We start from the raw sequence: 22,885 nt of genomic DNA, 5'->3' as shown, positions 1-22,885 counted from the left end.
CAGAAGACCCAAGCAGATTTTTTTTCTCCTGAAGAAGATATACATATGGCCAACAGACACAGAAAAGATGCTCAACACTACTAATCTTCAGGGAAATTAAAACCAAAGCTACAATGAAATACTACCTCACACTTGTTAGAATGGCTATTCTGAAAAAGGCAAGAAATAACAAGTGTTGGCTCAGATGTAGAGAAAAGGAAAATCTCATGCACTGTTGGTAGGAATGCAAATCAGTGCAGCTATTATGCAAAACAGTATGAAAGTTCCTCAAAAAAATTAAAAATAGGGACGCCTAGGTGGCTCAGTCAGTTAAGCATTTGTCTTTGGTTCAGGTCGTGATCCCAGGGTGCTGGGATCGAGTTTCCCAGTGGGCTCCTTGCTCAGCGGGAAGTCTGCTTCTCCCTCAGTCTGTCACTCTCCCTGCTTGTGCACTATCTTGCTTTTTCTCTGACAAATAAAGTCTTTTCTAAAAAATTAAAAATAGACCTACCATAAGATCCAGCAATTCTACAGCTGGGTATTTACCCAAAGAAAATGAAAACACTTAACTAGAAATGATATATGCACCCCTATGTTCACTATAGCATTATTTACAACAGCCATGACATGGAAACCACTGAAGTGTCCATCGATGGATGAATGGATAAAGAAATCAAGGTATGTATATGTGTGTATATGTGTATATGCACACATGCACGCACACACACACAGAGACACATACAATGGAACATTACTCAGCCCTTAAAAAGGAAACCATGCCATTTGGGACAACAAAGATGAACCCTGAGGGTATCATGCTAAGGGAAAGAAGACAGAGAAAGGCCAATAACATATGATTTCATTTATATGTGAAATCTAAAAAACAAAACAAAATAAAACAAGCTCAGAGACAACAGACTGATGGTTGCCAGAGGTTTCCAGGGGTTGGAGGGTAGGGGGTCATTAGAAGAGAAGTAAGATCTGGGGATATAATGTACAGTGTGGTGACTATAGGTAACAATACTGTGTATTTGACAGTTGCTAAGAGAGTAGATCTTAAAAGTCCTCATCACAAGAAAAAAAATTGTAACTATGTATGATGACCAATGTTAAATAGATTTATTGTGGTGGTCATTTTGCAATATATACAAACATGGAATCATTATGTTGCACATGTGAAACTAATGTTATAAGTCATTATACATCAATCAATCAATAATAAATAGGGTCTATGCAAAATGGTCCCCTTAACTGGATGGACAACACTACATGATAAAAATTTTAAAAACACTGGAAATATATACAAATATATACAAAATTTTTTTTGAAAAGTATATTATTATAAGTAAATATACTACTAGTTCTTTTCGGTTCCTTTTAAGTTTAGAGACCATAAAATCACTTTCTTTGAAGGCCATTTATTAATACAACCTGGAACTGAATTGACCCCATTTAGCAAATCAGGTAAATCTGCAGGATGCCAATTTACCAAACACAACACCTGAGCCTCTAGAGGTTGCCAACATTTTGTATTATATCAGAGTGAAATGGAGACTTTGGCAGATATTCTTTCTCTCCACCTGCCTTTACCTGAATTTTCACTAGGTCTCATGCGTTCTATTTAGACTTTTGCTTAGGATTTCGCTTTCATTCTCCGCCAAAGAAGAGGAGAGCAGTTTCCGGCCTGAGGAAATGGCACCAACACATTTAATTTTTAATAAATACTTGGGAATCTGAAGATAGTTGAGAGATTCTTGAAGTTTGCCTCCACTGGAACTAAGCGTGGGCTAACCTTGTCCTAAGTGGGTGTGTGGGTGTGTCTAAATACACGAGCGAATGGAGAAAGTAAAGGGGGAGAGGGGGCTTGCCTCAGCTCTACGCACCTCTGATTCAGCCAGCTGGGGACAATAAAGGAGAGGCACAGACGACACCAGCAACAGAATCCAAAGGAGTACCAGGGCCACAGAGCTCGGAACTGAAGGCGGAGACGCAGAAGGGGCGGGACGGCGTGGCCCCCGCTCCTCCCCGGGCCGGGGCGGGCCCGAGACCGCGACCCACCTCTCCGAGCTGCCTTCGTCACAGCGCCGCGGGACAGCCATGCCGGGTCGCCTTCTGCGGGGCCTGTGGCAGCGATGGCGCCGTTACAAGTACCGCTTCGTTCCTTGGATCGCGCTGAACCTAAACCACAATCCGAGGTGAGAGGGCGAGACCGGCAGACCAGGTGCGCCTTCATTCAGCACCGCGACGCCACCCGGGCCGCTGGACTCGAAGCCCGTGAGCCCTACATGGGCGGAGCCTCCGGCGGACGGAGTCTCGGGCGGGCGGAGCTTAAGCCGGCCCCGGGGCCCGAAGCTGGTGGAACCCGAAGAGGGCGGGGCCCGAAGAGGGCGAGGCCGAGGCCGGTGGAGTCGGGAGGGGAGCTGGGATACTGGAGGGGGCGGGGAGCCTGTGGTGGGTGGGGCGCCTGTGGTGGGTGGGGCCTGTGGCCTAATCTCCCATGGTGCTCCGCGCTGCCAAGTTTGTAAGGCGGGCGTTTCCCACGTGCGGAGATGAGTGTTCTCCCCGACTTCTGTCCCGGCAAAAAAGAGAGACTTTTGAAAAAGAACGAAGCTCTTACAGCCGGAGGGTGCGTGGTCTTCTCTCCGCCAAGGCATAGTTAGGAGCTTGAAAATCCTTAAAAAAGCCAAATCGAGGTTTATTTTCACAGCTCCATAGTTTACCTGGTGAAAACAGCCCAGCTTGGCTGTGAGGATAGCAGCTTGGACTGACGCGTAAAAACGAGCAAAATGCCACTAAAAGCACATTGGAGTCTTGGGTTTAAATTAGTTCATGCCTGAGACAGGGATCTGAGAGGGTGGCTGTGGAGTGAGTGTCATTGCGGGCTCTAATAAGTGGCGTGCTAGTGATCTGGAAGCAGTTCAGTAATGCTCACTTAAATGGGGCACACTAGCTCCACTGAAAGCCGGTTAATAACCAAAGAGCCTTTCCAAAGTTTCTGTCGGTGAATACGTGAATTCAGGGCCATCCTTACTATATAACTGTGAAGCGGAAATTGCTTTTTGTTAAGAAGTAAAAATAATACCATTATGCAAATAAAAATGCTGCAGCCATTGAAGAAGTCAGTATTCCCAGGAAAGAATGTGACAGTGTATAATGTTCAACTTGTCTTTAAAATTACACACCTACTGGGGCGCCTGGGTGGCTCAGTGTGTTAAAGCCTCTGCCTTCGGCTCAGGTCATGATCCCAGGGTCCTGGGATCGAGCCCCGCATCTGGCTCTCTGCTCAGCAAGGAGCCTGCTTCCCCCTCTCTCTCTCTGTCTGCCTCTCTGCCTACTTGTGATCTCTGTCTGTCAAATAAATAAATAAAATCTTAAAAAAAAAATTACACACCTACAAAAAGAGCCATTGCAATATGTGGATTCTTATGTGATGTTCACATAATGGCTATATGTGTGGTGGAAAAAAGAACTAGCTCTGTTTCAGCTTCTGGCTCTCCTGCTTAACAGCTTTAGGATGTTGGGCAGATTCCCCAACATCTCCAAGCCTCAGTTTCCCCATCTGCAAAAAAGAGATCATGAATGTAAGGACCCAACAGCATTTGGTACAGTTAGAGCCTTCACAAATACTAGCTATTTTTAATGGGTAGGTATTGTCCGGAGCTAGGTCACTAAAACTACCCCTAAACAACTCTTCCCTGAAGGTCTCAGTTTTATGCTGTTCAGACACATGAGAATAATCGTCATTAAGGCCAGTGACTCAGAAGGCATGAAGTGTGGCTTTTGTCAGTTGAAGGGTAGTGAACAGAAATTTTTCCCATTTTCAGGACCCTCCGATATGTTCCAGAGGAATCCAAAGACAAAGTTATCTCAGATGAAGATGTCCTAGGAACATTACTGAAAGTTTTCCAGGCTCTATTCATAAATGATTTCAATAAGCAATCAGATATCTTGACTATGCTTCCAGAAACTGTTAAATCAAAATACCACAACCTACTGTCAGTTCAACATCCAAGGGTGAAACTGCTTGAATACAGACATCAACAGCAAAATACCTTTAAACCAGAAGAAATTCTTTATAAGACATTGGGTTTCAGTGTTGCCCGAGCAACTAGCTCACTGATATCTGCTGGAAAAGGTGTCTTCGTTACCAGAGGATTGGTACCAAAAGGCGCGGTTGTATCTATGTATCCTGGTAATCACACAATTAGTGCTTTGCCAAGAGTTTCCTATTTACCCATTAATATAAGTTCAAGTAAATATATAGTCCTGTAATCCTTCGAGTTAAGGGGTTGAATTGAAAACTCAAATTTCCACAGATTCTTAAATTCTGATTTAGAAATTAACCATAAATTATTTTATGCGTTAAAAAACATCCTTGAGTATTTCTTTTCTTTTAAGGAAATTTTGTAGTTAATGTTTAAATGTGGAATATTTAAATGTGGGATACAGTATAGCCTACTTTGATAAGATGAATTACTTAAAAAGAACTAGAGAATAAGTCAGTTGGCTTAAATAATTGGTAACTAAAGGTAAAAATAGTATGGGTTAAAACAGGAAAGATAGATTTTAAACCCATGAATCATTGAATAAAGACCTTCCTGCCATTTCTACACTTTGAAAGTAAAGCAGCTGCTTTGCAAAAAGACCATTGACTAGAATGCTCAGGAGAGTATGTTATTTGTTGAATTAAGATGATATAATTTGGTGTGGTACAAAATATGTGTGAATGCTTAAGTAAACCTATGTTTTCAAAAAGTCACTCTACTATTTTCTGATTTTATATCCTTAAGCAAGAAAGTTGGTTTCCTCCTACACAACTAATCTAACTCTGTAAAGACTAAATAGAACAAGTCAGCAACAAATGAATACTAAAACAAATTTAATAAAATAGCATGCCTGGAACATAGGACAGGCCCAGTAAATATTTTGTCCTTTCCTCCATTGCCAATGAAAGGAGAAACAACCTGAATGTCAGACTCATTCATTCCCATTTTTTCTGCATTATTAAATCAGTTTTTAACAAAGTACATTTCTTAAAAGACTTTTTAATAGATGTCAAATCACAGCCTACTTTAAAAAGCCAAAACAAAACAAACCCACAACTTTGTAAAACTGAACCTCAGATGTGGTGTTCACATTTTAGTCAACCAGAATAGTCACATTTTATTTGGCTGTGTGAACAAATTGGTCCTCTGCTCCACTTACTATTGAGCACTCTTCCAAGGAGGAAAGTAACCAAAGAGAATGTGATCATCTAAACTGGAGATAAAATATTAAAAAAAGGGTAGATAAATTAAAACAATTTCTTTCATGGTTTGCTTATGTTTCCAGATGTTTATGATATTTACATGTTGTTATGTCTTTATCTTACTGTATAATAGGTACAGTATATCAGAAGTATGAGCCAATCTTTTTCCAGTCCATTGGAAATCCATTTATTTTTAGATGCCTGGATGGAGTACTCATTGATGGAAATGATAAAGGAATATCAAAAGTTGTATATAGGTAAGTCGGTACCCATGTTCAAACTTAACTAGGACCACCACAAAATGATTATGAACACTAGCCTTTTTACTTTAAATAAAAATCTGTTTAAGCAGCTGCTAAGTAGCCACTCAGTTGCCCTATTGACTAGATAAAACTTTTTTGAGGGAAAAAAAACTTTTTTAAGAGAACCTGGACTTGTTCAGTTTTAGGGTTACTTTTATACTTTTGGATTTTATTGTAAGATATAAAAGAACAATCCCTTAGCTAATTTTTTCACCTGTTTCAGATCTTGTAATGGGAGAGATCGACTTGGTCCTTTCAAAATGAGTGATAGTACATGGCTAACATCAGAAATTTGTAATCCACTGGCTGTAGGACAGTATGTCAACAATTGTTCAAATGGTAAGTTGGCATCGTGGGTCTGTGAGACAAGATATAAATACAGCAGTGGTAATTTTCCTCCTTTGCCCTATGACTGAGTGCCAGAGGCAGTTATATTTAACATCTCAGCTATTCAAAGCCCACCAGTAAACTATAACATTCTGGGGGCAGATATCAAAGAATCTGGGGAAGTAATGATATACATTAATTGAATAATTTATTGTTTTTCTTCTGGTTTTGCAATAAATATAGGCAATTGATAACTGCTCTTTTGATCATCATTATTGTAGCATTTTTTTTAATAGTTCACTTAGAGATCATTCTTTCAGTGCCTCGGTAGAGCCTAGTAGGTTGAACTAGACTGGTATCCCTTTCTGTCGCTATGTTCATGAGTCATGTACCTTCCCATAGGGCTTGACTTCCCCTAAAGTTTAAGTTTCATCTGGCTGTATTTAGCATAGGTTTTGGTGTTATGCAGATGTAAACTTGAAACCCGACTCTTCTACTTAACCTTTAACCTTTCTGAGCCTCTGTAAGTAATAAGGGTGCCTGGGTGGCTCAGTCCCTTGAATGTGTGACTCCTGATTTCAGCTCAGGTCATGATCTCAGGGTTGTGATGCCAAGCCCCAAGTCAAGCCCCCAGTCGGTCTCTGAGCTAGGCAGGCAGTCTGCTTGAGATTCTCTCCCTCTCTCCCTCCCCCCATTCACACGTGTGCACTCTCTAAAATAAAATAAATTCTTCAAAAAGTAAATAATAAATATGTATATATATGTACATGTATATATATGTATGTATATATATATGTATGTATATATAATCTAGTAATACCTGGAACATAATAGTGATTACTTATTTGAGCATGTTCTTATAATTTGGAAAACCACACATCAAGTGTCATAATTCAGTACTGTTTTTCACAACCTTATAAAATGGCTGTTGATGAAAATTATATACTTATTCCTAGACAGAGCAGCTAATGTCTGCTATCAAGAATTTGATGTGCCTGCAGTCTTCCCTATAGAGCTGAAGCAGTATCTTCCAAACATTGCCTATAGCTGTGACAAACAAAGGTTAGTTTTTTTTTTTCCTCTCTCCTGTCTTATGCTATACTTAAAAAACATATGTTTTCTATGGCGCCTGGGTGGCTCAGTTGGCTACTGACTCTTGGTTTTGACTCAGGTCATGATCTCATCAGGGTCCTGGGATGAAGCCCTGCATGGGGCTCCACACTCGGCTGCTCAGTGAGGAGTCTCCTTGTCTTTCTCCCTCCCCCTCTGCTCTTCCCCCAGCTCACATGTAACCCCCCCCCAAATAAATGAATAAATAAACCTCAAAAAAAATTTTTTTTTCCAAGAAAAAGCTATATAGAATTAGGGGAAAATTTTTTAGTGAAAAATTATGACTTAAATTTTGATTTTTCATCATACCTGAATGTGTTAATATACACTTATTTGAAATTTAAAATTTTCCATTTACCTAACTCATTCTGCTTCATATTTTATTCTGTATGGTACTTTAAAAGTATCAACCTTAAAATTTTTTTCAAGTGATTCTGTTATTTTTCTTCTTACAAATTCTTCAAATACATTTTTTACTTTAATCATTTTAAGGATCATGTTCTTCATCTCACTTGAGAGTACCCAGTTAAAGAAAAAAGCCAAATTACATTATTAATTCTTTTGCCCATTTCACTATTAGGTTTGAAAACTTAACAATGAAAAAAAGATAACTATTTAGAAGATACATATTTGTAATATAAGGTTTATTTTCTATTCATGAAGTGGAAAGTCTGCTGAAAGAATTCAGGTAACAATTTCTACATATAAGTAATTCTGTAGAGTTTTTTATCAGCGATGCTATAGGAAGATATAATCATTATATTATGACAGTGAGCTGCAGGCTACTAGCAAACTCTTGTCCCCATTAAATTGTCCTTTTAAGATGAATGAGATTTAAAACTTAGACTATTTTCTTTACTTAAAACTCAATAACTTCTCTGTCTCTATTCATGTGTGTTTGTATAGCTAACAGTTTGAGTGTTTTGGCCATATATGGTGGAATACAATGTCATTACTGTTCAACAAGTACAAGAAACGTTAACTGAGTAGGAACATTGAAGGTTACATATGTCTTGTGGTATCCATAAAAGTATTTTTTTTTTAATTCTAATTTTTTTTTTTTTTGAGAGGGAGAAAGATAGAGGAGGGAGAGAGAGAGAGAGAGAATCCTAAGCAGACTCCATGCTCAGCACAGAGCCCAACACAGGGCTCCAACTGACAATCCTGAGATTAACCTGAGCAGAAATCAAGAGTCAGACATTTAACCACCTGAGCCACCCAGGTGCCTCAAAATTCCAATTAATTTTAAGTAATGTTTCCAGCTTTGCAGAATACAAAGATAAAAATTAATTTTAAAATGTTAAACTATAATAAATGTCATTTTAAAATGCTTTTTGTGATAACCAGTTTGGGGAGCCTGAACATAAAAACAACATATTTGTGGTCTTTTTAATGCAAAGGAATAGACATAGGTACTTAAACTCCATCAGGGAAAATAAGTAAATAAATAAGTTTTTAAATAAGTAAATAAGATAATAACGCCATCAGGGATAAGAGCTATTTCATCATGGAAGTCAAGTAACTAAGACAATAGTAAGAAATTTGAGTAAAATTGTAAGATCTATAATGGTTATATTAAAAATATGAGCTTGGATCTGTTAATACTTATGACTTTTGTGTATTTTTCTTTTTGTTTTCAGCCCACTTCGATGTGTCATTCTTGTAGCACTAAGGGACATCAAACAAGGAGAAGAGCTTTTTTCAAACTACTATACAATTGTCAGCTAACTATGAGCTAGAAATTAGGTTTTCTACCCAGCTATTGAGTTCACTCTAAATGTTTTTTGTTCATCATATCTCTGACTTAACCTATAGAACAAATATTTTGAGGCCTAATTGGAGGGGGTATTTTTGTTTTTATGATAAAAGCTACGTGCTTCATTGCAATTTCAAATTTGGAATACAATTCCAATTTTAATTGGCTTATTAAGTTAAAACCTACTGTCTGAACTTAAAATTCAAATTTTCTTTTATTTTGTATATCTCTGTGGTGCTTTATAAAATTCCAGCCAAGCTGGAATTTTCATTTCTTACTCTGTTGATGTGTACAAACTTGTGTAAAAACTTATTTTTATGTAATAAACATAAAAATATAAATAAAATAAATAAATAATAAATAAAAATAATAAAATAAATTTACATAAAATATTTATGTAAATATTTTGTGTAATAAACACAAAGCAAAAAATGTATGTTGTGTTGTCATGAATTTTGTGTGTGTGTGTGTGTGTGTGTGTGATTTAAGGATTGTTTTAGCTAGGTAAGGGGGAATTGGAATTGGAATTTACTCTTATTTGCATGTTCACACACATACACAAAGTTTAAAAGAGAGAGAGAGATGGTTGTAGCATAGAAATACAGTTAAAAGATAGTGGTGGTGGGAGGGACATCTATTCCCATTCTCTTATTTCAGTGGGGAGTGCTGACATTAGTGATGCTCCCGGGCTCTCTCTCCGTTGTAGGAAGAGTGATTTTATGAGATTCTCTTTGGAGAACTAGGCACCCACGGCCCAGACCCTCTAGTTCCTTCTCTTTGGGCTCTCTGCCCAGCCAGTGAGTCTAACCAGAGGTAGAGTATTAGTGAGCTGACCTGCCCACAGCTCTGAAGCCACCTTCTCCAGTGAGTTTCACTTGTGATACTTACTTTGATCTGCATTGACCTGACTCCTGCATCTAACTCTCAGTTCCAAACTTGGATGAAGGGGATATTTTTTATTGGGACTCCTTGATTTCTAACATGGAACCTGTATAACCATATTCTAACCACCTAAACTGCTACATCAACAGCTTTTCTCCCTTCATTTATTGTAATTTCAATAGTCTCCTAATTGCCTTCCCTATTTCCACTCCTGCTGCCTTTACAGAATGGATCACCAGGAAACGTTCTTGTAAATATAACTCCCACCTTGACCGGCCTCTGCTCAGAACTCTTTGATTACTCCTCATATAGTGAAGAAATGCCCAAGTGCTTCACATATATGACATAGCCACTCAATACCTCTTACCTCATCTGCTCATTCTACCCTAGGCGCATCTGTCTCCTCACCACTCCTGAAACTTGCTGGGCACACTTGCACTTCAGACTTCTAGTTTTCTGTGCCTGCAAAGGTCTTCCCTCAGAGAGTCACCTTGCCCAACCAGCCTACTGAAAGTTACAGTCCCCAGCTGCCAGCCCTGAAAATTCCCATTACGCTTTCCTTCTTTTTCTCTTAGATTTATCTTGTGTAGATAGTAAATGTATATTTGTGACAGCATCTGATTCCTTTTCTCAGCCTCATTTGTCCTTTATTTGTGTCACCAAGATGCTGGGAAAACAGGGAGACTAATTTTACTTAAAAAAAAAAAAAAAAAAAAAAAGCCAATCTACTTGACCACTTGACCAAAGAAGATCCTGTTACACAGACCCTTAAGTAAAATACAGAAATACTAACTCCTGGGGCTCCTGGGTGGCTCAGTCAGTTGAGCAGCTGCCTTTGGCTCAGGTCATGACCCCAGGGTCCTGGGATCAAACCCCACATTGGGCTCCCTGCTCCGTGGGGAGCTTGGTTTGCCCTCTCCTTCTGCCTGCCACACTGTCTACTTGTACTCTCTGTCAAATAAATAAATAAAATCTTAAAAAAAGAAAGAAATACTAACTCCTGTGGACGTATCTGGTGGGCTAAAGTATTTAGGAGTGAACTCTTGCAATGTAAATTTAAAACTACTTCAGGAGGAAAAGAAAGGTATGTTATATAGAAAAAGATCAAATATGATAAAATGTCAATTGCTCAATCTGGGCTTTTCTTTATTCTGTTCTTTTAGCTTTTGTCTTAAGTTTTTTTCTTTTAAAGCTAGGGGCAAAGTCACCATTAGCTGAAGGGTAGATGATGTCATCAAGCTTTTAGGAAATGTCTACTACATGAAGGGCTCTGGGGTAGTCAAAGAATAAAATATGGTTTCTGCTCATAAAGTGCTCATGGTAGAGTATAAAGCTTGCCTCATATAATAATTTGGTCTGCACTGGAGGAATGAAAAAAAAATTTTTAATGTAACAGGCATTTTAAAACAGAAACATCTATTTTTCTTACTGAAATAATTGTTTAGACTTATAAATGGCTGGTTTCATTTCTGACATAATTCTGAAATGCTTTTATGAGTTCTAACATTTCATGAGTTCCATGAAACAATTTCATGGAAATAGAGGCTTTACCTCCGTATAACTGCCTCATCAAAACCGAGTTACCCAACAGCTGTGTCTCTCTCTAAAGTGCATGTCAACTAGTGTATTAAACCTAGGAACACATGAGCACTCCTGGTCTAAAATCACAAATTCAGTGTCCCTGTGCCCAGCTTTGTCAGAGAATCCCCAAAGACACAGAAAGAGAGAAAAAGGGTTAGAAAACACTTACTAGATGGGAAATGGTAAATAGTCCTGTCCTAGGGATGAAGACAAAGTGTATATAATGAAATATCCAACTTACAGATTCTTTGAGAAGGCAGAGAAGCAGCAAGCTCAATGCCTATCATTGATGGAAATCATGGCCAACAAGGATAAGGTCTACAAGTCACGAGAAATTCTGCTCCAAGACTCTCCTCCCTCCCCTTAAAAGCCTGAATGAAGTACTCTGTAGCTCTCACATGGTATGCAGCTGCTCTGGGCAGGATTCGAAACACTGGTGTTCGTCCCCACCTGAAGGCACTTCTGTATATGTGTTCCCCCCAGAGGCCTGCACATTTAAGTTTCTGTGGTGTCTGTGCTTGGAGGAATGCGGTTTTAGACAAGTAATCAAAGCAAAAAGAGTCAAGAGTATGTGCTTTCATTTTATCCTCTTCGTGTCCTTGTACAAAATTTGAACCTTGTGTGCAATCTGATCACTGCATATTAAGAATGGACTAGATTCTCTCTCCCTTTTCCTCTGACCCCCCCAACTCTCTAATAAATCTTAAAAAAAAAAAAAGAATGGATTACATAAAGCTCCACTCAGAGCAAATGAAATATGGGGACAAACTTGTGAAATTAGACTAAGACGAGATCATCGGCTTGAAAAGATGAAGGTTTAAAATATTTCTAGGGGCGTCTGGGTGGCTCAGTGGGTTAAGGCCTCTGCCTTCGGCTCGGGTCGTGATCCCGAGATCCTGGGATCGAGTCCCACATCGGGCTCTCTGCTCGACAGGGAGCCTGCTTTCCCCTCTCTCTCTGCCTACCTCTCTGCATACTTGTGATCTCTGTCAAATAAATAAAAAAAAATCTTAAAAAAAAATATTTCTAGAGTCTACTAAACTATAAAGACGAGTTTACCATAAATATATTGTCAAGTAACAACATCCGATCAAATTTCAGATACCATGTCTTCCTAAAAGACAAAGTTACCTAGAAGAGTGTTTGAAACACAACATTCAGTAAATATCTCCTGAATTAAACTAAAAGTGTAATAAGCCTCACTTTGGGACGGCTGGTTTAGTATAAATGAAAATCTGTTATAGAGGATTTAAAGAAAACTTATTTTATCTACTAACTTTGTCACATACTTATTTACAACAGCAAAATCCCAGCTGAAAAGTGGTTAAGTTTCCACCCATGTGTTATAGCTTAAGATTTATTAAACAAGTATCTAATTGCAGCAAATACTCACACGAACCAAGAAAAAAAAAAAGATTTCCAGATTTTTATTTCTGGAACTGTACACCAGGTATTAAAGTACAACAAATACAAAATAATGCTCAAAAAAATCAGTGTTTATGTACAAATATTAAAATCAATGCAACAATAGCAACTTCCTCTTGAACATCTGTTACTAAAACTTGTTGTGATTGTCACTAATTAATCTCATACTCACAGGGTACTTATTTCAAACTGGGACAATTGGAATCACTGGTCATCTAAGAGGAATTTTAATATCTACCTAACAATAAAACTAATAGTTTCCTCCTTTTAGTGAAAAAATTAAGAACTTTTTAAAAAACATAGTAATGTCAATATTTTTATAAATTATTTCAATTTCCATTTGTAGACAATGTGCTTTGAAACTCTGGGCAAACAATCTCCTTGGTGGTCAGGTTTATTCATTAGTTTACATTCAAAGTTGAAATACTCACTAGAGACTTTGGTTAAATTAAATAGTATCACTATGCTCTATTAGATCTGAAGTTCTCAAATATTTATGACCCTCAATTTTAAAAATTAAAAAGGAAACAATTGCACAATTCTTTGACCTAATTGTACACACTTTAGTATTGTTTAAACAGTATTCTACATCCTTCAAGTAAATTCAGCAGTTGACCATGACAAGAGGAAAACTAAACACTTAAAAAGCTAGCATGGAAAAGATGAAGTACGACTAACAAAATTAAAGTATTGCTATAATCACAGCACCAGTTACACTTCTAAATGAATCCAGGTCCTCTTCAAATTCCCTGTACATAAAAGATACATCAGCCAACAATGCAACAGCTCACCATGGATTTTTGGTTTGTTCATAAGAAAATAATGTGGCAAAAGGAAAAAAAGAATTTATCACAGTTTGTTATAAGAATTGTGCTTAACACTTGATAATAAAGGCATTATTGTTTCTTCATAAAATCGCAAATCAGTAATTTTCATGCTCTCAAATGCAATTCTTCTAATAAACGGTAACAAATTCTCTGTTAAAATGCTTAACTGGAGGGGGAGAAAAAACAGTAAACCCAGCGTTCAAAAGAAAATTCAATAAATAGCTATTTTACATGGATAAAGTCATAGTGGTACAATTTATGAATGTCACATCAAGCATGCACAAAAATGGTATTATACATGGCGGAAGCAGTCAGAAAATATTGAATTAGATCTAAAAAGATATGAAGAATTTACATATATATATACAAAAATCTTGCAAATTATTGCCTCATTTTAACAAGGAATTAAAAGTAAACGTTACCAGCTAGTTAGCGCTCTCTAAGAGGCTAAAATCAGGTTGACATTTAAAAATCTATTAAACTAGCTGGAATTTATTTTTCTCTCATATCATTTACTGGATTTTGGTCAAAAATCTTTATTTAAATAACTAAAGTGTCCATTCAACTTGCTGATAATCAAAACTTTAGATAAGAAACACTGTTTCCATCTTATATCAAGATCCCAGCAATGCATAGATAAACTGAATATGTTACTGCATCAGCTACTGAGAATGGGCATGTTCATTTAAGTGCAACTGGTATTAGCATTCAGTCATCTTTGTGTAAATTACTTTATACAAACCAGCCACTGTAAACCCAGAGTAAAAATCAAAGTTAAAACAATGGAAGATTATGGCCAGTATCTTATTAAATTATAAAAGGTATACTGATTTTCAACAGAAGAAATAAGGTTCAAAGTTTAGCACAACACCACAGCAATAAGAAGCTGATAACTTGGATAAAAATATCTGAAAGCAACACAGAGCCCAGGCTACCCATTATTTACTGTGTGCATACAGGAATGCTAGACTTTAGATGTATAAATTAGAGACTGATTTTAAGTTATTAATTTAACTACTTTTGTCCACTGTGCTAAACTAAATTTTATAGTAAATATGCTACTGCGTAAACACTTCAAAGCAATCTTCATTAAAATGCTGCAAAGAAATATAAGAATACACATCATCCAAAACTAAGGATGTCATTGCAGTTCACAGTTTGTATAATAAATACCCTCCCTTTCCATCACTACTAAGGTCACTACAACCTATCTACTCCTCAGCACAACCTTGAAGCGACTTACTCTTACAAATAATGAGTAATGCAGCCAAACATTTCAGGTTTTTGCAAAGCAAGACAACTAGTAGAATTTGGAAATTAAGACGGTGCGCAAAAAAAAAAAAAAAAAAAAAGGCGCAAAATTGTCTTAACTGAACTATAAAAGCAAAGCTTATTACACCCTAATACTGTATAACATACACATTGTTTGAATTCACCTTTTAACTTAGAGATGCATATCTATAGAGCAAAAATGGCCAAAGTTTAGGACAATGGCTTCTCATTCACAATGTCTGCAATAAAAATAAAACAGTCTGAGATGCATCTGAACGTCTATCACTTTTGAAACTTAAAGTGGTAAAGTACCATGCTATTGCAGATAGAAACTCACATTTTTCTCACCAACTGTTCAAGCTAAACAAAAAAGTTTAAATATACTTCAAGGTTATACTGCATTAAGTGTAAAATCTAGAAGTCCCTCCTAAATATTAACACTTTGAACTGCAGTGCTACAAACAAGTGTCCCAAAACGTAAACCATTGAGTGGCAACATCCTAGACTTTGTAGACTGTGTCCTGCAATTCAGTTGCCTCAGGATAAACTAATTATCAATGACCAGTAAGATTTTTACAATTATAATCTTGACAATGGTGGACAAAACCCCATCTGAATACCACATCTTTAAATGCCAAATTTTTAGCCAATAAATGGAGGTACACAGAACTCTTCCCACAGTAAAATGACTGATTCTGTGTAAGGTAGCCCTGGTCTAGAATTTTGAAACAGGATCCAAGCAAGCGTCTTCATAATTTGCACGCAGTTCCTCGTGCTGGCTTCCATAAAGATGGACTTGCTGTTTTGTAAACTGAAGTGCTCTAGTTGAAAAACATGAGAGAAGTTTCCATTTTAAAAAAATCCTTGCATGTTTGTGCAGTTTAAAGAAACCTACCCCTGCTTTTATTTAATTAAGAAAATAAAACCAAAAAATGCTACATTGAGCAGGGATTGGGATCGGTACCTGTAAACATTGTTATTCCACTGCATCCATTATGGCAAAAGGAATTTACATGAAAAGAAGCCACTCCATTCAGTTCAGAACATCTGTGCTGGTTTTGAGCTGGTGGCCTCTGTCTACAGGTTTTAAAACTGGGAGTGAGGGCAGTGGGGAACTGAAAAGAATAGAAAAAGAAGGGAGTGGAGAAGAGGTACTGGGGGATGAGGAAGAGATAAGCAGAGCTTAAAGCTGCACCACAGAGTTCAATCTTAGTTCCCAACTCTGCTGATCATAGTTTATTTCCACATTTATGGATTGAAAAATGAAAATACTCTTGATAAATCAAGATATAGTTCTATACATACTGACATCACTGATGTCATACTGAAAAAGGTTCAAACTTCCAGTGAAAGACTAAGCAAACCTGATCCTTTCCTCAAGTTTACTGGTACTGCACACCCACTGTTTCTGGGCCCCTCACTCCTGTCACTCAGAGTGAAGGGCGGCATGCTGATGCAGAGCATGGGCACTGATGAAACCATTGGTCTCACTGGCAGACAGACTGCCAAAGTCAGCCACGGAGACGGCCATTTTGGCACTGGTGATGTGATGTGTGTGATTTTCAAAGTCCACACCCAAATTATTTACAGAAACCTCATTCATAAAGGATTCAGGAACAGCAATGCCCATTTTCAATCTCTTTGCTGGTCTTTCTGACTCTTCACTGCACATGTTCATGGGGTTTAGCTCCGAGTGATAAAATCCAGTCTCAAATAAATTAAAACAATCACTTTCCCCATTGCTTGGCAGGGTGAGTAACTCCTCCGTTACGACAGGCACATGATTGACTTGTCCACGGGGTGTGTTGCCCAGTGGAGGAAAGCTATCATCCAAACAATTCACATCCGTAGGGTTGCAGACCGTTGCCACACTGTTGGTCAGGGCTAAAAAAAAAAAATGGAAAATGGTTTAAGTAAGTGGTCCCATGTCCTGAAACAAGGATGACCCAATTTTGCGCTAAGCTAACGAACACAAAAAGATGCCATTTTACCTGTCAAGTCACTGGCAGTGAAAGAGTTGAGAATGTTCAGTTGTTGATCAGGAGGAGGCTCAGGTCGATTAGAAGTTAAGGCTGAAGAATTTACTGTCGAACCCAGAGCTTCTGTTTCATCTACCAAACGATCCATATAGTCCCTGAAAAACATAACCCAGTAACTTCAAGACTGCCTATCACAGTTAAAAACAGAAGTCTCTAAAACCAACCGCATAGTACTTACGTAACTCCAGGGTGATGGTTATATCGCTTCTTTCCAAATCTTGTCTGTTGAGCGAAGTAATCATAACGTTCAGATTTCTTCCACATATAGTAGAATGCTACACATTCAGCAACTGTTCTAGTTCTCACCTAACAAAAAAAAGTTAAAATTTTTAAATAGAAACCAATAGACCCAACCCATTTTTCAGTAACATCTTTTTTTAAAGAGTTTATTTATTTATTTGACAGACAAAGAGAGCACTGCTGCAGCTGCACAAGCAGGGGGAGAACAGAGGTAGCCGGAGAAGAAGAGAGCAGAGAGCCATTGAGCAGAGAGCCCAACCTGGGCTTGATTCCAGGACCCTTGGATCATGACCCGATTCACCCAGATGCCCCACCATGCTGTGGTTTTGTGTGTGTGTGGTTTTTTTTTTTTTTTTACAACACTGTAACTTCAATCTATGGGTCTTATTTTCTATCCTCCCTATTATAAATTCTGAACATTTTACTAGTAAAATGTTGTTACATTTAAACTATTTAATAATAAGGATACCTTCAAAAGCTCAAAGTTTGTTATTTAAATCAGAATGTTTTCATTTATAAAATAAATGTGTATCCAGGAATGATCTTACACGTTTCCTTAAAATCTTAAAACAATGGCAACCTTGAAGCCAACAGTCCTTCCTAACCCTAAGGAGCCATGAATGATATTCACTGGCATCCATTAAATTCCAAAATAATATGCAGCTGTACTTTTCTAGGGAGAAGAGCTGTAGCATCATCAGATTATCAAAGGGTTCCATAATGCAAAAGAGACACAGAACCCTTAGGAAAGGGAGTAGCACTCAACTGCATCTGCGATTTAAGATGATCTGCTAGCTAACGGCAGGGTGTTTTCCTTCAACATGGGTTTAGTTCATAGCTCCAACAGAGTTTGGTAAAAACAACAACAACAACAATAAAAAAAAAATGAGCCTTGCCAACTTGGCCCCACATCCAGACTGGGGCTGGTCAAACTATATACAGCTACAGGTATGAGTTCAGGCATACAGACAAAATTCTGTATCCTTATCTAATAAGCACTTTCTCTATTACCTAACCAGCATCAAATGAAGAAGTTTCAGAGTCTCTATCCTGATTAGTGAGCATGATATAATAAGTTCATAACATAAGGAACAAGCTTTTTAAGCGAAGAAATAAAGTACATATTTCAATAAACATCATTCACTTTAAGTTTCTGTGGTGAACATAGGCTTTCTGGGGACAGAGACCTTTCCTGTCTTACTCACTGATGTATCTCTAGCAATTAAAATGCCTGGTAAATGACAGAACTTAATTATTTATGGAATGAATGGACAGATTTCACTAGTCATTGAAAAACTTGTGTTTTATTTTGACTTAAACAACCAAGACTTCTTGAAAAAAAAATTTAAGATTTTATTTATTTATTTGACAGAGATCACAAGTAGGCAGAGAGGCAGGCAGAGAGCGAGGAGGAAGCAGGCTCTCTGCTGAGCAGAGAGGCCAATGCAGGGCTCAATTCCAGGACCCTGGGATCATGACCTGAGCCGAAGGCAGCGGCTTAACCCACTGAGCCACCTAGGCGCCCCCTTGAAAAACGTTTTATCTACTCAGTAAATTAAGTACTTCATCTCATCTTAAAGAAAACATTAGGTTTTCATACATACAAAAAGGCTCTCAACTATTCAACATCGTACTAGAAGGTCTAGCAAATGCAGTAAGACAAGAAAAGAATAAAAGGTATATGAGCTGAGAAGGAAGAAATAAAACTGTCTCTGTTCACAGATGACATAACTGTTCACATAGAAAATTCCAAAGAATCAGCAAAACACTCATGGAACTAATAAATGATTGTAGCTAGGATGCAGAATATAAGGTTAATATCCAAAAATCAACTGCTTGCCGATATACCAACAATAAACAACCAATATGTGAAATTTAAAAATACAATAGCATTTACATTAGCACCCCAAAAATGAAATAGTTTAGGTATACATCTAACAAACTGCATGCAAGATATGTGAGGAAAACTATAAAACCATGATTAAAGAAATCAGAGATCTAATTAAATGGAAAGATATTCCACATCCATGGGTAGGAAGACTCATGATTGTTAAGATGTCAGTTCTTCCCAACTTGACCTATAGATTCTGGACAATCCCAACCAAACCCCAGCAAGTAACTGAGTAAATACTGACAAACTAACTCTAAAGTTTATGTGGAAAGGCAAAACAACAACAACAACAACAACAACAACAACAAACAAACAACAAACCAGAGTGGCCAACACAATATTGAAAGGGAAAAACAAAGTTGGGGAATGACACTACCCAACTTCAAGACTTACTACTATAAAGTTACAGTAATCAAGACAGTGTGCTACTGGGGGTTGGGGGGGGATACAAATTAACACAAGAGAATGGAGAGCCCAGAAATAGACCCAAAGAAATACAGTCAACTAACTTTAACAAAGAGTAAAGGTGATGCAATGAAGGATAGTCTTCTAAGCAAATGGTGTTAGAACAACTGGACATCCACATGTAAAAACAAAACAAAACAACATGAAAGAAAGAAAGAAAGAAAGAAAGAAAGAAAGAAAGAAAGAGAGGGAAAGAAAGAAAAGATAAGAAAGAAACTAGACACAGATCTTAACAATTTTCACAAAAATAAACTAAAAATGGAATACAGACATAAATGTGAAACACTAAACTATAAAGCTCCTAGAAGATAACATAAAAGCTAGATGACCTTCAGGATAACAATGAGTTTTTAGATGTAATACTAAAAGCATGATCTGTAAAAGAGAATCTGATTAGTTGAAATTCACTAAAATTAAAACCTTCTATTTGCAAAAGACACTGTTAGGAGAATGAAAAAGACAGCCATATACAGGGAAAAAATAATTGCAAAATACATATATGATAAAGGACTATTATCCAGGGGCACCTGGGTGGCTCAGTGGGTTAAAGCCTCTGCCGTCGGCTCAGGTCATGATCTCAGGGTCCTGGGATCGAGCCCCACATCGGGCTCTCTGCTTGGCAGAAGCCTGCTTCCCCCTCTCTCTGCCTGCCTCTCTGCCTACTTGTGATCCTCTCTCTGTGTGTCAAATAAATAAATAAAATCTTTAAAAAAAAAAAAAGGACTATTATCCAAAATATCTAAAAGAAGCACTTAAAACTTTACAATAAAGCAACAAACCACTCAATTAAAAAATGGGCTAAAGGCCTTAATAGACACCTCACAAAGAAGAGACACAGATGGCAAATAAGCAAATGAGAAGATACTCCACATCTTATGTCATCAGAGAAATGCAAATGAAAACAAGACACATTACACACCTATTATAATGGCCAATATCTAAAACCCTGACAACATCAAATGCTGGAAGGATGTGGAGCAAGAGGAACTCTCAGTGCTGGTGGGAATACAAAATGGTAAAGCCACTTTAGCAGACATTTTAAAGATTTTCTGTTTCTAACCAAACATAATCTTACCATGGAATCCAGCAATCCCACTCACTAGCATTTAGCTAAAGCAGTTGAAAACTTAAGTAACATGCAAAAACCTTCACACCAGATGTTTATAGCAGCATATAACTATCAAAACTTGAATGGGACCATGATGCGCTTCAAGGTGAATGGATAAACTGGTATATCCATACAATGGAATAAAAAGAAATGTGATAAAAAGAAATGCACTATCAAGTCATGACAAGACATGAAGAAACCCTTAAATGCATATTACTAAGTCAAAGAAGCCAATCTGAAAAGGCTACATACTATATGATTCCAACCATATGACACTCTGAAATGGTATAGTATAGAGAGAGTAAAAAGCCAGATGCTGGGGTAGGAGTGGAGGAAGGAAGAGAGGAATAGATTGGAATTGGTTGTAGTACAAGGGATTTTAGGACAGTGAAACCATTCTGTATGATACATAATGGTGGATATCAATATATATGTAATGGCACAAGTCATTACATACCTATCAGAACCACATAACACAAAAAGTGAACCAGTATGTAAACCATGGACTTCAGTTAATAATAATATACCAATATTGGTTCATTAATTGTAACAAATGTATCACACTAATGTAAGATATTAATAATAGTGGAAGCTGTGTTTGTGGGGATAAAGGGACATATGGGAATCCTGTGTACTTTCTGATCAATTTTTCTATAAACCAAAAACTGCTCTAAAAAATAAAGTCTATTATAATGAAAAGAAAAAGGAGTAAAATATTGACCTACCCACCCACTTCAAATCTTATGTTCCTTTAGGATGTAGAACGATAATAACAAATAAACCATACTTTAATGAAACTTAATTATTCCAGACTACTGGGATATACACATGCACACACACTTTTTAAAAAATTGACTTTATTTTTTAGAGCAGTTTTAGGTTCACAGCTGACATGAGCAGAAAGTACAGAGTTACCATAACCATCTTCTACTCCCAAACACACAGAGCTTCCTCCACTATCAATTTCCCACCACAGTGGTACATGTTACAATTAACGACTCTACAACAGCACATCTTTATTACCCGAAGTCCATCATTTACATTAGGGTTCACTCAGGTACTAAACATTATATAGTTACTGACAAATATATGGTGACATATGTCCACCATTAGAGTATCATACAAAATAGTTCCACTACCCTAAAAATCCTCTGTACTGTGTCTATTCATCACTCCCTCTATGATAAATCTTGTAACCACTGATTTACTGTCTCCCCAGTTTTGCCTTTTCCAGAATGTCATATAGTTGAAATCATACTGTAATATAGCCTTTACAGATTGGATTCTTTGACTTAATAATATGCATTTAAAGGTTTCCCCAAGGGTTTTTTGGTGTCTTGATAGCTCATTCCTTTGAATTGAATAATATGCCATTGTCTGGATGTGTCACAATGTATTTATCCATCCACCTCAAAGGATATCTTACTTGTTTCCAAGTTCTGACCATTATGATTAAATGTGCTATTAACATTTTGTGTGGATATAAGTTTTCAACTCTTTTGTGTAAATACTAATGAGTGTAACTGCTGGATCATATGGTAAGATTATGGTTAGCTTTGTAAGAAACCGCCAAACTGTCTTTTTGAAAGGGGCCATACTATTTTGCATTCCCATCAGCAATGAATGAGAGTTCCTGTTGCTCCACATCCTTGCCAGCATTTGATGTTATTAAAATATTTATAGTTGGTTTTAGTTAACCAATGTTTCTTCTTTCAGCAACTACAGTTCTGACTGCTAAAGAGAAACATTTTTGAGGCCACAAACTTCTGAAGAGCTTAGAAAGAAATCAAAGTCAAGGCAAACAGAAGAAGAGTAAGACTATGTAGAAAATAGTCAATCCATTCTCCTTGAGTGTAACAACTATGTATGTCAAAAGATAGGTGAGTCCTCTATCAGCCACCCTGCGTGAAAGCCAATCCCAGTCATGTGTAGAGCAACATAAGAAATGCTAATGGCAGGAAAGCATTAACAAACTCTTCCTTTTTTTTTTCCCCTACCCAAGTGACTTAAAACTTACATGCTTTTATTCATTGTCTATACTAACCGATCTATACTAATTTGCCGAACTTACCTTATTCTTCTGTATAAGATGAAAATCTTTTCCAAAAAGCATGAGTGCATGTTCAAAGCTCCGGCATTCTTCTTCCGTCCATGCGGTCATTCCTTCTAGAGAGATTTAGAGAGAAACTTTATTGGCTTCAGAGTTCTTTTACATGAATTGCTAGTTTACACTTTCAGTATGTTTCCCCTATAAAAGGCCATTAACTAACTATCCCTCTCTCTCTCAATCTCTCTCTCACATGTACACATACACACAGTTCTGTATGCAGAAGATATCAGTTAGGATTACCAAAAGTATCCACAATACAAATCTTATTTAAAAATCAACAATGCCAAAATATAAACAATGGGTTCTTTTTCTCTACAGGGGAA

The 22,885-nt window shown here is 37.3% G+C and overlaps 2 protein-coding genes across 5 annotated transcripts in view; one reads left to right on the top strand and one right to left on the bottom strand.

The window, feature by feature from the left end:
- The first annotated feature begins 1,999 nt into the window (after nucleotides 1-1,999).
- SETD9 (SET domain containing 9) lies at nucleotides 2,000-8,885 on the top strand. Of its 2 annotated transcripts, XM_032850327.1 has the most exons (6): nucleotides 2,000-2,174; nucleotides 3,804-4,171; nucleotides 5,361-5,484; nucleotides 5,753-5,868; nucleotides 6,813-6,918; nucleotides 8,607-8,885. In XM_032850327.1, the coding sequence occupies exons 1-6, from the start codon at nucleotides 2,077-2,079 to the stop codon at nucleotides 8,692-8,694; spliced, it is 900 nt and encodes a 299-aa protein (XP_032706218.1). In that variant the 5' UTR covers nucleotides 2,000-2,076; the 3' UTR covers nucleotides 8,695-8,885. The 2 variants fall into 2 exon arrangements, with proteins under 2 accessions (XP_032706218.1, XP_032706226.1); XM_032850335.1 differs by lacking the exon at nucleotides 6,813-6,918.
- A 6,805-nt stretch (nucleotides 8,886-15,690) lies between these two features.
- Nucleotides 15,691-22,885, bottom strand: part of MIER3 (MIER family member 3) — a 164,229-nt gene continuing 157,034 nt past the window's right edge. For all 3 annotated transcript variants that reach the window (XM_032850306.1, XM_032850298.1, XM_032850314.1), the window contains 4 exons: nucleotides 22,524-22,618; nucleotides 16,927-17,054; nucleotides 16,701-16,843; nucleotides 15,691-16,593 (listed from right to left, as the gene is read on the bottom strand). In XM_032850306.1, coding sequence (XP_032706197.1) covers nucleotides 16,136-16,593; nucleotides 16,701-16,843; nucleotides 16,927-17,054; nucleotides 22,524-22,618 — 824 coding nt within the window. In that variant the 3' untranslated portion in view covers nucleotides 15,691-16,135. The remainder of the gene's footprint in view (nucleotides 16,594-16,700; nucleotides 16,844-16,926; nucleotides 17,055-22,523; nucleotides 22,619-22,885) is intronic.

Source organism: Lontra canadensis, unplaced genomic scaffold (assembly GCF_010015895.1).
Source record: "Lontra canadensis isolate GAN:19392208 unplaced genomic scaffold, GSC_riverotter_1.0 scaffold4, whole genome shotgun sequence".
In the NCBI taxonomy this organism is placed as follows: domain Eukaryota; kingdom Metazoa; phylum Chordata; class Mammalia; order Carnivora; family Mustelidae; genus Lontra; species Lontra canadensis.
This window is presented reverse-complemented; position numbering and strand designations above follow the sequence as displayed.